This window comes from Helicoverpa armigera, chromosome 29 (assembly GCF_030705265.1).
Source record: "Helicoverpa armigera isolate CAAS_96S chromosome 29, ASM3070526v1, whole genome shotgun sequence".
Taxonomy (NCBI): domain Eukaryota; kingdom Metazoa; phylum Arthropoda; class Insecta; order Lepidoptera; family Noctuidae; genus Helicoverpa; species Helicoverpa armigera.
The window spans coordinates 3374808-3389741 of NC_087148.1; the positions used below are offsets into that span (position 1 = coordinate 3374808).

The window sequence follows — 14934 nt, forward strand, 5'->3', positions numbered from 1 at the left end:
AAATGTATATTGATTTTATTAAAAAATACAATTAAAGTGATATTTTATTTAAGCTAAAAACCTTTCTTCCTACCGCTAAAGAGATACCGCGGTCCTGGTACATAAAAGGCCTACGACGGAACACGATGGTGTTTAGTCAGTAAGAGTCTGACACTCCCTCACCGCTGCTAACCCACAGCGGGAGGGGTCATTTGATGATATTTGATGTCGTTAAAAAAAGGTCAAAACTTTGTAACTTATATAATAAATTGGACTTTTTAGTTTTTGTCTTCACTAAAACACTCCGTCATCTTCTCATACAGCGTATTAGTTACAATTTGATCAAATTCTGAATAAGGTTCTGCGTATACGTAAGCATTTTCTTTATCTCCACAGCCATTGTCTTTACCTTGCAAATGGCCAGGCAAGTTGTTTTGATCATTAATTTCACTGTCTTCATGCTTTTCGCCATCAAATATTTGGTTTGTACTTCTAAAAGGATTTCCACTATTTAAGATTCTGTGGTCTGCTCCTGGTTCCTCATCTTGGAAAGTAACACTCTTCTTTTTAGCTATTTGAGTACCATTAGCATATACATCAGTTCTATTCGTACCCTTATTGTCAATAGCAAAGTTATGGTTAAGATTATTATATGTATCGTCAAATGGGTTGCTGGGTAATACACTTTTACCTTCTGTTGGTATTGCCATTTTCCAAACATCGCTTTTTCCATCAACTTTGGGTTTAAAATAATCATCAATTTCAGTGTAATAGTTTTCACTCGGCGTATTACTCTGTCTGTTTTTGAAATCGTTGAAACCAGCGTAATTGTAATTTTGTTGTGTAACTCCTTCATCTATTTTGGTGTAGTGTGAATAGTCACTTTCCCATTGGCTTGGGAACACTGGGATAGGAGTCTCATTTTGGCTCTGTAGATCGTCGTAAGCATTCTGTAAATTATATAATATTAATTCTTGAACCAAAGTGTATGGGAACTTGTTAGGTATAGTTGTTTTATCTCTCGAAAGGGGCTGACAAACATACAAAAAAAATATGCAGTCGAACCTTTTCCTTTTTGGGAAGACGGTTAAAAACAAAGTCGCTTTCTCTGTCCTTATGTCCCTATGTATGTTATTATCTATAAAACTACACAACAGAATTTGGTGCGGTTTTTTATATAGGGTGATTAAAGAGGAAGGTTTATATGTATTAAAACATCTATTAAATAGCATTGCTACCGTGTGAACCTGATTGTCATACAAAAAAAATACTGGTAGGTACCTCAATAAGTCTGGAATGTTTATTCCTTTTTAACCATACGACAAAGCAGGTGGTGACCACAGCGACAGCTAATACCACAGCAGCAATAGTAAAGCCTATGACTTCCACCTGGCTTTCGTCATCTGAAACTTCAACATAATTAGGCAAGAACGTAATGGGCTGGTCATATTGCTCGCAGAGCAGATGGCCGATGGGGTCGAAAAGTGCTGGAGTGGAGACCACGGACTAGCAAGCGCAGCGTAGGACGTCCACCAACAAGGTGGACAGACGACCTTATAAAGGTCGCCGGAAAACGCTGGATGCAGGTCGCCTCCAACAGGTATCTGTGGAGATCTAAGGGGGGGAGGCATAGGTATTTTCAGCAGGACATCCTATGGCTGAGATGATGTTAATTGAGGTAAGGCTAGTTTTCAGCACTTCTCGTCAAAATTACAAAAGGACAGCACCTCCAAATCGTCCCCCTTTCACTACTTCCTAGTTGTGGGTGGAAAGAAGAAGCTGTGAAGGACAAACTTCTCAGGAAATATTAGGACTTTAGCCCTTTAAATAAAAAGAAGAATCCTTAAGGCTGCTCCATACAGTGCAGGTGACAAATAGAGGTGCCAGGAAATAGGGGCGCCACGAGGCAGCGCACAAAATAACAAAATATTTAGACAGTTTACAATCTCGCGAGATAGTTCATAATTTAACTGTATTTACAATCTTATGTATATGTATATAGGTATGTATCAACGACATAAACCCGGTAGCTCTGCCATCGGCATTGTGTGAAGCAACCTTTTTGACTGCGGTTTGGATTATTGATGGAGAACAAAATAATTAACAGAGGTGCCATAACAGAAAATCTCTTAAGGAAACACGGAACAAAACACGGGTGTGCGGGGGATGAGGAACGGCGCAGGTCTGGCTACTTCTCGCATGCGGAGGTCGCCAAGTCGAGTGCCAGACCTGCGTCGCTGGCGATGTCGCCATGGCGTCTCACTGAGGCAGAGCTCTTACTCCGTGGTATTACCTCATTCTTACAGAACTTTCAGACACTCACCGTTCATATTTTTACTCTGTATTTCTGCAGCTAATTCTGGATTGAAATGCAGAACGACCTCTGCCGCAATTTCAGAATTTTGTGACGAATTTTGATAAATGCATTGTATAGTTTTCTGGTCGTACGTTTCGTCTAACTTCTGCACAAATCTAGAGGTGGATACTATAAGTGCTGTAGACGTGAACTTGACATCAGAAGCCAGGGTTTCACCTGAAAATTATTCAAGATTTATTATTTTAGTGAGTCTTACTAAGGGGTTATCCGGGTAACTGGGTTGAGGAGGTCAGATAGGCAGTCGCTCCTTGTAAAACACTGCATCCTGCATCTTTTCTTAGCTGCATCCTGGGAGATAGTTGGGAAAAGGCTCGGGAGATGATGGATTATTTTAGAGATACTTCAAGTAGGTACATACACTGCAAACTTTTAGTCTGCCGATAGTTTGATAGGGCTCATAAATCAGTTTGAAGATCAATGATGAGTGTGTCATTATAACAATCAGGTTTCGGCCAGTAACAGGCCGACTAAAAAGTTTTATTGTATTCACGATTAAATTAAAATAAACAGCCAACCACCGGGCCGACTATCGGCCGAGAGTTTAGTCTATACTAGTATTATAAAGAGGATTTGTTTGGTTGTAATGGATAAACTCAAAAACTACTGGACCGATTTTAAATATTCTTTCACCATTAGAAAGCTATATTATCTGCGAGTAACATAGGCTATATTTTATCACGGTGCGGGCAGTAGCTCCCACGGGACGCGGGTGAAACCGTGGGAAAACGGCTATTATATGATATAGTGTGCGTGAGTCTTATTATTTATGTAGTTAATTTGGTCTTCAACTTAATACAGTACTTACCTTCAAATTTCCATTGAAATTGGTGGGTACTAATACTAATATTCCTTTTGACGACACAGGTTAAATTAAGTATTTCTTTGAAAGCATACTGGTAAGCAATGGTCCATTTTGAGGCGTTCGTGTATTGGTACAAAATGTTCTTTCTTTTCAGCCCTGTTATACGGATGCCTGCAAAAATAAATGTGTAAACTTGTACTGCTTGTTTAAGGGGAATGATCAATTAAATTGTGCAATATTATGAATTCTGTTAGCTTATTGACCGTATAAAATTATACAGTACCGTATATATCGGGTGTGTCATTCACAATCACATTAAATCCTATCACGTATACTTTATGATATTCTATGGCGAATTGTAGAAAAATTAACCTAATCCATTCAGTGGTTTAGCCACAGGAGTCATTTTTCGTTTTCATAATTTATAACATCATGTATAAAGCAGAGATAAAGTATGAATTTCTGTTGGTTGTAATGACTGACTCTTATTATAATATGGTGTTCTAATTCTGGCACATCTTTTTTCTACTGGTACTGGTATTTTATATTTTCTTTGTGTTAATCGACATGTATTAACGTATTTTATTTAATGTGATTAGGTACGTCACACCCGATATATTCTGGTCTAGTGGTGTTTCGGTCGAAACGATGAAGACTTTTTGGAATAAATAGGTACAAGAACAATCTAGCAACTTTTATTTCACATACCTGATTCTGGAACATCAGATATAAATTCTACTCTAGTATTTGGTTTTGTCACATCCGAGTTAGTTATCAAACAAACCAATGCTTTTCTATGTATTTTGTACTGCATTGTCGGTAAACTTAGCATTATTTCTGACTCACTTATATAAGCTGGAAATAAAACAAAAATTTTGTAATATCACGCTGAAATTGAAATGTTAGGGTCTCTGAAATTAAACCAAGTGAAATGACACCAGTCTAACCAAGGGGTCTATCGGGTTGCCCGGGTAACTGGGTTAAGGAGGTCAGATAGGCAGTCGCTTCTTGTATAGCACTGGTACTCAGCTGAATCCGGTTAGACTGGACGCCGACCCCAACATAGTTGGGAAAAAAGGCTCGGCGGATGACGACGGTGATAGTAAACTAACATCATTAACTGGAGTAGGTACATCTTTTTGTGAGTAGGTTTAAAATACTTACTTGCATTTGGTTGACTTGTATTATTTTTTACCGGGAAATAAAATCTTAAATCTCCTTTCAATGTTTTATTTTTCTTACAGGTAACATTTACTTGTTCTCCATCTATGAACTTATATGGTCTATAATCATCATAGGATGGTTCGATTTCTTTATGACGTAACAAATGTCTTTCTCCATTGATATATAGTGAAAGTGCGTGATTATCTGCAATTACAATAACGTAAAAACTTAAATTTTTTGATGATTTAATCGTATGTCAATTGGATATCAATTGAATCTCAATAGCAAACTAATGGAATGCCACTGGAATACGATTGGTCTTATATTAGTAGCAGAATGTCCGCTAAGGTTTAATTAAAACTGCTATTGAGATTCAATTGGCAGAATTGAGCCCCAATTCATTTTGGTCATAAACCCCATTAGTATCTATTTACTTACTTGGACCTGAATCTTGTATCCTTAAATTGAAAAATACTCTGTAACGGTGCTCCTGAAAAGTTTGGCTAGTCTTACAAACGCAGTCCAGGTAGTATTTATCGTTTTCAGTTTTCAGAATCGAGCGAAATTGTTGGGTTTGTACTTTGGAATCCACCGTTTTAAATATTATTTCGTCTGAAAAGTGAAAATATTAATTTCTACGTCATTATTAAGGTAGACTGGAACAGATAAGAATATTAATGGTAGGTAGAAAAACGGACCGGGAGGAAATGTAGCCTATATGTTTACTGTTACTGTTACAGCCTTTTTATCGTTCCATTGCTGGGCACAGGCCTCACACGGAGAAGGATTGAGCGTTAATCACCACGCTTGCTCAATGCGGGTTGGTGATTTCGGACTATATAGTCCAGGTTTCATCAAGATGTTTTCCTTCACCTTTTTATCAGCCATTGGTGTCAAAGATATACTAGAAAGTACATACAAACTTAGAAACGTTGCATATTGGTACTTGCCTGAACTGGAATCGAACCCACAGCCTCATACTCGAGAGGTTGGTTCTTTACCCACTAGTCCACCAGAAACTATCCGTCTTACCACAAAAACTTTTAAACGTCAGTTTAACACCTGTCTAAAAAAAATGACAGAATATGACGTCGAAATAAGGTCTATTTTGCAGCCACACTTTTTTTAGTCAAATGCTTGACACATGTTTAAGTTTTTGTAGTAAGACCAATTATGTTATTAATAAGTAATTAATAATTAAGAGTACATACCTCGTGCATTGTAATATTCCAATCGCAGTTGGCAATCGCTGCTGCTGTTTATAATAATACACTTAAAATCTATGTCCTCTCCTTCATCGTAGGTATAGTTAGCTACAGCTTCATAATCAGATGTTACAGAAGCTTTAACAGCGGTTAGAAGCTCATTATTCATTCTCAGTTCCAACTTTTCTATAAAAAAATTTGCCGTTTAAAAAAGCTAGAAAAACTCGAGGTATAAGTCGAAACACAGCTACGATGTTCCATTTCTTTCGGCTCCATCATCAGATGAATTCGACGGTATCAAATTATTGTATTGTCATCAGAACTTAAGAGTAGCTACGAATTTTCAGGACGCTTTGGTTCTTGGAAGATGGTTAAACAAGTCACCTTAGATACCATTACATATTACACACAGGGGCCCGATTCTCCTGAGTTAATAATGCCAAAATTTAATAGAAATTGAATCTCAATATGATCCCAATAGCAGTTTTAACCATTCTGCTTCTGCTATTAGGTCGACCTGGGGCCCGATTCTCCTAATTTTACTTAAGCGACTTACGATTCACATTCGACTGCGATCCAATCACGACTCAATTTCGATTCAAACGTATGTGGCACTCCGCTATTTTTTCTTTGAAATAAACGTTTTTATCCTTTTCTGTCATTGTCTTTTTTGCCATGATTTACGATTGCAATATAATTGTAGAGCAAACTACCGTATAGACCAAAATCACCAAAATAGCAGACCAATCGCAAACCAATCGAATGTTATTGGAATACGATTGGTGTTGTATTAGTAGCAGAAGGCCCAATATGGTTAGTACTGCTATTGCGATCATATTGCGATTCGATTTCTATTCAATTTTTACATTAACTTAGGAGAGTCGGGCCCCGGTCGGGGCTGCGGGTTGTTCGCGCGTGTTTCCGCGGCGCCGGTACATAAAGGGCTTAAGAATTAACATGGTGGGTTTTAGTCAGTAAAAGTCTGACACTCCCTCACGCTGCACCCACAGCGGGAGAGGTCATTTGATGATTTTCCCATAAACAAAATACATGTTTTTACTTACCAGACAAGTCGAAAGCATTCGATTTAAATACGAAAAACACAAAATATATAAACAAAATTAACATTTTAAGTCGAACAGGAATACTAGAAACTTTGTTATTACTAATATGTACTAATAACTTATGCAATATTAAACCAAGTAAACATTTATTTCTGTAAAACAGTGACCATGATTTTAGCGTTATTTTTTTAAATAATGGTTCGTGGCTAAGTATCTCTATCTGTCACTGTTTTGTGGCAAAACTACTTAAACCACTGAACTGATTTTAATAAAATTTGGTACAGAGATAGAGTTGACCTTGAGAAAGAACATAGGCTAGTTTTTATGCCGGAATTTTGAAGAATTCTCTTGGAAACGCGATATAACCGAATTCTACGCGGGCGAAGCCGCGAGCTGAAGCTAGTAGGTAAATAATATAGGTATGTAAGTAGTTTGTGAGGAAGAGAGACCACTAGGTCTCTACTAACTACTAAAGATCTAGTACTAACTAGATCTTCTGAATTTATTTTGAAAAATACTTAAAGGTATGTTATTTTTTTTTTCGTATTTAGATTTTTAGCTACCAGTTGTTTCCCCTCGGTTTCACTCGGGTCTCGGGAAACTTATTCCAGTAAACTAACTTAATGTAGCCTATGTTATACTGGAAAAGTGTAGCTTTCCAACAATGAAGGAATTTTTCAAATCGATTCAGTAGTTTCAGGCCAATGGAAAAAGACCAAGTAATAAATATTTCCTTATATCTTACCTTTATAAGGACAGACGACCTTATAAAGGTCGCTGGAAGACGCTGGATGCAGGTCGCCTCCAACAGGTATCTGTGGAGATCTAAGGCGGACGCCTATGTTCAGCAGTGGACGTCCTATGGCTGAGATGATGATGAAATGTTCCCTCTCCATAATATTAAGTATTGATACTCTATCCTTGCACGGGAATTAATTACTTCGAGAATAGAGCCCGTTTTCAAATAAGATTGTCCTAAACAAGTTCGTTTCCATGGTCATACTACCGATATCACAGCATTATTCATAGTATATGGGAAAACCATTAATTTATCCTTATTATTGACACTATAATTGTTTAAACAATTAATAACAATCATCATCTCCCGGGCCTTTTCCCAACTACGTTGGGGTCGGTTTTCAGTCTATTAGGATGCAGCTGAGTACTAGTGTTTTACAAGGAGCGACTGCCTGTCTGACCTCCTCTACCCCGTTACCTGGGCTTCTCAAATAACCCCTTGGAAAGACTAGTGTCAGACTTACTGGCTTCTGACAAACCGTAACGACTGCCAAGATTGTTAAATAACAAAAATACTTATGTAAAGTGCATACAAACTTGTATAGAAAAGTTGCATTGGTATTACCTGGCCAGAAATCGGACCTACACCCTAATTCTTTCAAAAATACAATAAAAGACAAAAACTATCCTTTATTTTGATTACGAAACGAAATTTTGGGACGTAAACCATTAAAGTACTTAGGTATCGCTAAGCTTATTCAAATATTAGGTATGTTACAGAGTACAAAAGTTAGGCAAAACAATTGTAGGTAAAACCACAGCAAAATATAATTTGTACCATAGAAGGCAGGATAATTTTAAAATTCGCAATAAATTCTAAAATTATCCGTTTTTAGTCAGTATCCTCTTAACAAACGAATTGATTAGTAGTTGAAACAAATAAAACAGTTTTTTAATGCTCAAAATAATATTAAATTAATCAGTGAACATGAGTTCTGATTTTCTCTTGCTGTTTTGCTTAAGTTTCGGGTTTGTACAAAATATGTTAGTGTACGAAGATGAATTCCATTATAGAAGTAAGTGATAGATAAAAAATAATAAACCAATATCATCATTATCATCATCATCATCATCATCATCAGCCTATCGCAGTCCACTGCTGGACATAGGCCTCTCCAAGTGCATTCTCGCATCCAGCTCCTGCCAGCCGTCTTGCGCAAGTCATCACTCCACCGTGCCTGAGGACATCCTACACTACCAATATAACTTATATAAAAGAAACTTACTTTGTTCTCCGTAGATGAAAAAAAATATCTTTCTTTTCTTACATTTGTCAGTATTTTATCATCCCACTGTTGGCACAGGCCTCCTCTCACACAGAGAAGAATTGTGCGCTAATCACCACATTTGCTGAATTCTGATTGGCTTAGGCTATTACAGACTTCATGTACATAGAAAGTACATATAACTTAGAATAGTTACATTCAACCCAGTTCATGGGCGTAGCCACACTGGGGCAAGCTGGGGCATTTGCCCCACCCTGAGCCCTGGTTCTGACCTATAGTGTCAGATTAAACAATGTTTTTTTTTACTAACTCTAACTAATAACATCGACAAGCATAGGTACTATCCGTAAGTTATAGCACAAAAAAAATTGTCGACTTTGAAAAGAGCGCGATCGAAATAAAATGCACGCTCGAGTTCCCGAACTTGCGCGGTGCGCGCGTCATTTGAAAGCGAGCCTTATTCCCTAAAAGAATAGGTGCTATGTGGCGTAGCGAGCCGAGCAGTCCATCTAATCCAAAAATTATGCATTGAAGGAGATGGAACTGGTAGATCTATATGATCAAAATTTCGGAAATGCAATTTTATCCTAGTGTAAAAACCGCGCTCGCTATTTTGCTTGCCCAGCCATGTACGACCTGTACAATAGAACGATCGTTTAGCACAGTGGTTCTTAACCGGCGGTCCGCGGACCTCTGGTGGACCCTGGAGGCATTCCAAGTGCTATAAGACGTTGCTATAAGTTATCTAACTTTATTTTTATCGAGTTACCTATGCAAGCGAGGGGGTTTTCGTATGGACGTATATCGGGTGAATTCGGGTGTATCGTACCTAGTTACCTACCTATTCATGAAAATGCATAATTGGGCGACATTTTACGTAGTTTTTGGTTTTGAGTCTTAAAAAATTATTAAAATTTCGCGCTCGCTTCGCTCGCGTATTCAGAAACTATGTTATTTTTGTATTTGTCAAGAAACAAAAAGTTAAGTACGTTTGGGCAAAATTTTACGTAATATTTGGTTTAAGTCCGATAAAAATTTCACGCTCGCTTCGCTCGCGTATTCAGAAACTATATTGTTTTTGTATTTGTCAAGAAACAAAAAGTTAAGTACGTTTGGGCTAAATTTTACGCAATATTTGGTTTAAGTCCGATAAAAATTTCGAGCTCGCTTCGCTCGCGAATTCAGAAACTATATGCCCTTACTTTTGGCTTTTGTCCTGAGTGTAATTGTTTATTTTCTGCACCTGAAAATATAAACCTCTCAAATTAAGAGATTAACGGCTCAAGATACAAAAAATCGGAGGGATAGGTTGACTGCTGCCCCACCCTGAGCCCAAAGCTGGCTACGCCCATGACCCAGTTACCCGGGCAACATCATCATCCTCCGAGCCTTTTTCCCAACTATGTTGGGGTCGGCTTCCAGTCTAACCGGATGTAGCTGAGCACCGTTGCTTTACAAGAAGCGACTGCCCTGCCTGATCTCCTCAACCCAGTTACCCGGGCAACCCAATATTCCTTGGTTAGACTGATGTCAGACTTACTGGCTTCTGACTACCCGTAACGACTGCCAAAGATGTTCTATGACAGCCGGGACCTACAGTTTAACGTGCCCTCCGAAACACAGTCATTGGTGCCCAAGATATACTTAGAAAGTACATACAAACTTAGATAAGTTGCATTGGTTATTGCCTGATCTGGAATTGAAACCCAGTCACTCATATTTGAGAGGTTGGAGCTTTAACTACTAGGCCACCACGACTTGATAAAGATCCTGATTAACTTGAATACTTATGTGTTTTTCAGTTGGGCGTAACATGAAATTAAACGACGACAATACCCTCAATTTTACATTCCATCCTCAGAACAAATTAAATATGTTCGTAGTTTTGAAAAATGTAACTGAAGATCCGTCGAAACGCATATGGTTGGACTTGACATATACAACGGGTAAGGTTATTCAATAATGTTTAGCCAACTTCGAAACAAGGAGATTCGCGTCGCCCTGAATGTTTTCAACAATTTTTTAATTAATTTTTCAATTGTTTGTCTGCAATTATTTCAACTTTGACTGAACGACACCTTCCTACAAAGTCAAAGTCAAAGTCAAAATCATTTATTAAAATAGGCTAATATCTACGATTAGCACTTTTTAACGTAAGAATTTTACAAGAATGACAGCACCCCCAAAACGCCCCCCTTTCACCACTTCCTAGTGCTACGGATGCTAAAAGGCATTTGTTTTCGAATTTTATGGCTTGAAGGCGAAATAAATCTTTCAGGTTCTAGAAGTCGTGAGCATAATCTTATGTCTTATAGAGAGAGCTGCAGGTTTAATTATCTAACAAGCCTTATGCCAGAGTTTTGTCAAATCGACATGACGGCCTCTGACGTGAATTGTAACAACGACGGCTACTGACTAGCATTGGGGGACGCCGGCTACTGAAGTTTTAGAAATAATTTTCGAAGTCGGAACCTACCTACTAATTTTTTTCTCCCTTTTCTTCAGATGAAAGATCTTTAGTTAGTATACTTACTTCGCCAAAAAATGGAACATTTTCTATAGATGAAGGCCTCTCGGACTTGAAGGAAATTGACGTGACTCTACGGTTCTCAACAGTGGTAACCAAAATTGCTACAGGACGCCGTGATGATTCGTTATCCCTGTTAACTAATCCTGGTAACATACGATTTTATGCATATGTTTCACAATTTTTCATCACTTATACGCTCTCATTTTTTCTGTCACTGGCGCTACTTTCAGACTGCTTCTGTTATACTCATTGATCACTATCCATCCTGGGTACCCCACATATTCATCTCAATATTTTTATCTCACGTTAACATATAATTACCTATATATATATATATATATGAAATAATGAAAAAATGAAAGGAAATATATATATCTTTTGCAATCATGCGATCAGTCTTCTGACTATAAGCAGATAAGGTGAAGTTTGCCTATATATTATCTCATATTTATTAACTAGTGCTGAGGCAGTTCTTTTTTAATGTTTTCCTTAGCTATACGGTAATTTTTGTCTCAATATTTCAGGAGTTTGCCTCAGAGCACAACAATGTTATATTGTGTTGAATTCGTCAGATATCCTATCCAGTAAGTATTGTAAAATCATTTACATAGATGCATGCTGACATCATAAACTTAAATTCAGTTTTTTTAAGAAAAAACGGACGTTAATGTCGTCGTAAATATGTAGTTGGGTACTCCCATCATGACACTTAATTTAAGGCCCGATTCCAGTAAATAGCATTTAGTAGTTTTATAATGTGACAGACTAATTCGGTATTTTTATCTACTAACATACGTTCGGTTATTTATTTATATTTTTTTATTCAGCAAGAAAACGTTCATTCAGGAAACCTGGAAAGCAGCCTAAAGGTATAAAACTAAACAATACCGGTGTTAACGAAACTATAGAAACATCCACAGTCTTCGACACCGCAAGTGCCACCGAGAGGGATCACAGAAGTTAGTATATTCAAGTTAGTAATAACTACACACAGTATATATACAACATGCCAAATTGATACACCCGTGCATCGGAGAGCACGTTAATGTCGGTCCTGCGCCTGATCTCTCTCCGGTGGTGTCGGATTGCCGTCCCATCGCGCTATGAGCACAGATTATATAATAGTTACTACGTAACTATGAGAGTGAAGGAATAGAGAGCGCAATGTGTCTGCGCAAATGCTTGTGCATTATTATTTGCCTTCCGCAGCTGGCAGATCTCCTTATTTGAAATCTGAGCCGAGCTGAAAATCCTTCTGGACGACATTATTTTCATTGTAATTTCGTTCCATGACAATCTGAACAAGAATTCAATTTACCTTTCAGATGCAGATCCTTCTAGTAACACAACCATTATAATATCCGTGGTTTCCGTCATTGTGATAATTGCTGTGCTAGTTTTAGCAGCTTGGAAATGTTTTAGAAAACATAAAGCTGAAAATGTCCCTCAACCACAGGACGTAAGTATAGCATCATCATCCCTTGTATCGTTTCACTGCTGGGCTGCGGCCTCCTCTCACACGGAGAAGGATTGAGCGTTAATCACCACACTTGCTCAATGCGGGTTGGTGATTTCAGTACTTACAGTCCTGGTTTCCTCGAAATGTTTTCCTTCACCTTTAATCAGTCATTGGTGTCCAGGATATAGAGATAGGTACTTGCTGTTATCAACATACTCGTAGCTTTAACATTTCTTTCGTGTAAATAAGTCATGAAATGGACACCACGTTACACTGGCTAAAAATTGTGTAGGATTTCGTCGTCTCAGTCAGAATAAACACTTAGTCGTTTTGATCTAGTGGGTAAGGACCTAGCCTCTCAAGTATGTGTGAGTTCGATGTCAGGTCAGACCAATGCAACTTTTCTAAGTTTATACGCACTTTCTTAGTATATCTCGGACACCAATCAAAAATCATTAAAATAATATATTTATTAAATTAAACTTGAAGCTTGGAATATAAAACGCGCATTGCTTTCTTTATTAATAATGTGATTAATATGTATTTTTATAAAATAAAATTACGAAATAAGGCAATCCGCCATGATATCTAGAACACCAATCAGAGCTCGTGACGTCATCTCTCAAAACAACTCGCGCGAAAGCGCGCGAACGTCACATTTCGTTATTGTGAACTCCCACTGCGATCTTTGTTTTTAATTAATTAATTGTTTATAACACGAGTTATGGAGCCCGGATTTATCAAGGCAAACAGCGCTAATTTGCCAAGATGCTGGGAGAGTTTTTGGCATCAAATAAAGATTTTTGTTCAGCTAAATTTAGAAATGTTAAAACTTCCATGTAAATATACTAATTTAATTAAAAAAACTTCCATGTAAGTGTATTAGTTTAATTAAAAAAGCTTCTATGCTAGAATCTAGAGAACTATGTAATAACTTACATCAAAGTGATCTTCACAAAAATAAAGTAGTACCCTGGGCAATATTGCGTTTGAATCTCGCCTTGCAAGTTTAAGCCACTTGTTTCGTATTTTTTTATTTTGAGGAACGTACACAAATAACTTATCAGGAGTTGTTTTGGATGTGTTCTTACACTGGGGGACCCCACAACACCTATGCACTTTCGAATTCATATTTAATGACACAAAAAATTTAATTATTGCACGAGCGTTGTTTACTTGCGTCTTGTAATTTCAGACGTGACGTCACAAGTGACGACATGACACTGACAAGCGTTTTCGCGCCGGATTCAAAGTGGACAGGGAAAAATGCAATTATTTGATAAAAAAAACTTCGCATTTTCTTAAAATTAATAATTTTTCATATAAAATAGACGTATACCTACATCATACAAAGGAATTTAATGTCATCATGCCTATTACCATGTTTCTTAGGGCACGATAAACTTTAGGTCCCGGCTGTCATCGAATATCTTTGGCAGTCGTTACGGGTAGTCAGAAAGTAGAAAGTCTGACAACCAGGCTAACTTATTTTTTTATAAGGGTATTGGAGGACAGACGCAGTCGCTCTTCGTCAAATACTGGTAATTAGCTGCGTGCGGTTAGACTGGAAGCCAACCCCAACATAGTTGGGAAAAGGCTTAAAGGCTAGGCAAATGATGGATGTTTATGTTATCAGTGAATTGGGTCTGACTTAATATGTCTTCTTTTGTTTCAGCTCACAAATAGATATTACGAGAACATAGCACTCCGGCGAAAATCTGACGATACTGAGAATGCATCACAACCTCAGATCCAAGAATCAGCTGAGGAGCCGGTTTATGAGGAAATTTAGCTCACACCTAGCCTATTCTATGATTTTATTTACGCGGAACCTTATTCAGAATTTGATCAAATTGTAACTAATACGCTGTATGAGAAGATGACGGAATGTTTTAGTAAAGAGAAAAACGAAAAAGTCCAACTTATTATATAAGTTACAGAAGTTTTTGAGCTTCACCGTCCCAGCAGTAGGCATTTCGCTATAAGATCCTTTATTACATATAATAAATGAATAAAATATCACTATAATTGGATTGTTTTAATAAAAAATTAAGAATATATTGGAAAAAAAAATACGACTTGAAACGGGCCATTGCGACGATAGCGCCATCTGCGTATCGCTTTGCGGTACTCGTAATGATCATCATAAGGCTATCCCTAGACGATCAATTAAATTGCGAGGTTTTACGCAAGTAAAGAGTTATTTGATTTTCAGCGATTTTTTTTTTTGCACAATATTATTGTAGGTCGAGGGGCCACCCGCTCTGCTTCGTTATCTACTATCTTTCTTGGTGATCTTAGTCTATGGCTGCCCGCTGCAGTAACATTGT

The 14934-nt window shown here is 37.6% G+C and overlaps 2 protein-coding genes across 3 annotated transcripts; one reads left to right on the forward strand and one right to left on the reverse strand.

Moving 5' to 3' along the window:
- Positions 1 to 81: 81 nt before the first annotated feature.
- On the reverse strand, positions 82 to 6733 carry LOC110383219 (uncharacterized). Of its 2 annotated transcripts, none has more exons than XM_049851301.2 (9): positions 6592 to 6733; positions 5534 to 5713; positions 4761 to 4934; positions 4323 to 4526; positions 3867 to 4013; positions 3162 to 3329; positions 2303 to 2512; positions 1261 to 1388; positions 82 to 929 (listed from the first exon to the last, which is right to left on the reverse strand). In XM_049851301.2, exons 1-9 carry the CDS (start codon positions 6653 to 6655, stop codon positions 258 to 260), a joined length of 1947 nt encoding a protein of 648 aa, XP_049707258.2. In that variant the 5' UTR covers positions 6656 to 6733; the 3' UTR covers positions 82 to 257. The 2 variants fall into 2 exon arrangements, with proteins under 2 accessions (XP_049707258.2, XP_049707259.2); XM_049851302.2 differs by having other exon boundaries at positions 84 to 929; positions 1261 to 1382.
- Positions 6734 to 8026: 1293 nt separating this feature from the next.
- Positions 8027 to 14632, forward strand: LOC126056856 (uncharacterized). Its single transcript, XM_064042502.1, has 7 exons — positions 8027 to 8405; positions 10418 to 10561; positions 11121 to 11291; positions 11670 to 11729; positions 11973 to 12104; positions 12471 to 12604; positions 14280 to 14632. The coding sequence occupies exons 1-7, from the start codon at positions 8318 to 8320 to the stop codon at positions 14394 to 14396; spliced, it is 846 nt and encodes a 281-aa protein (XP_063898572.1). The 5' UTR covers positions 8027 to 8317; the 3' UTR covers positions 14397 to 14632.
- The last annotated feature ends 302 nt before the right edge of the window (positions 14633 to 14934 follow it).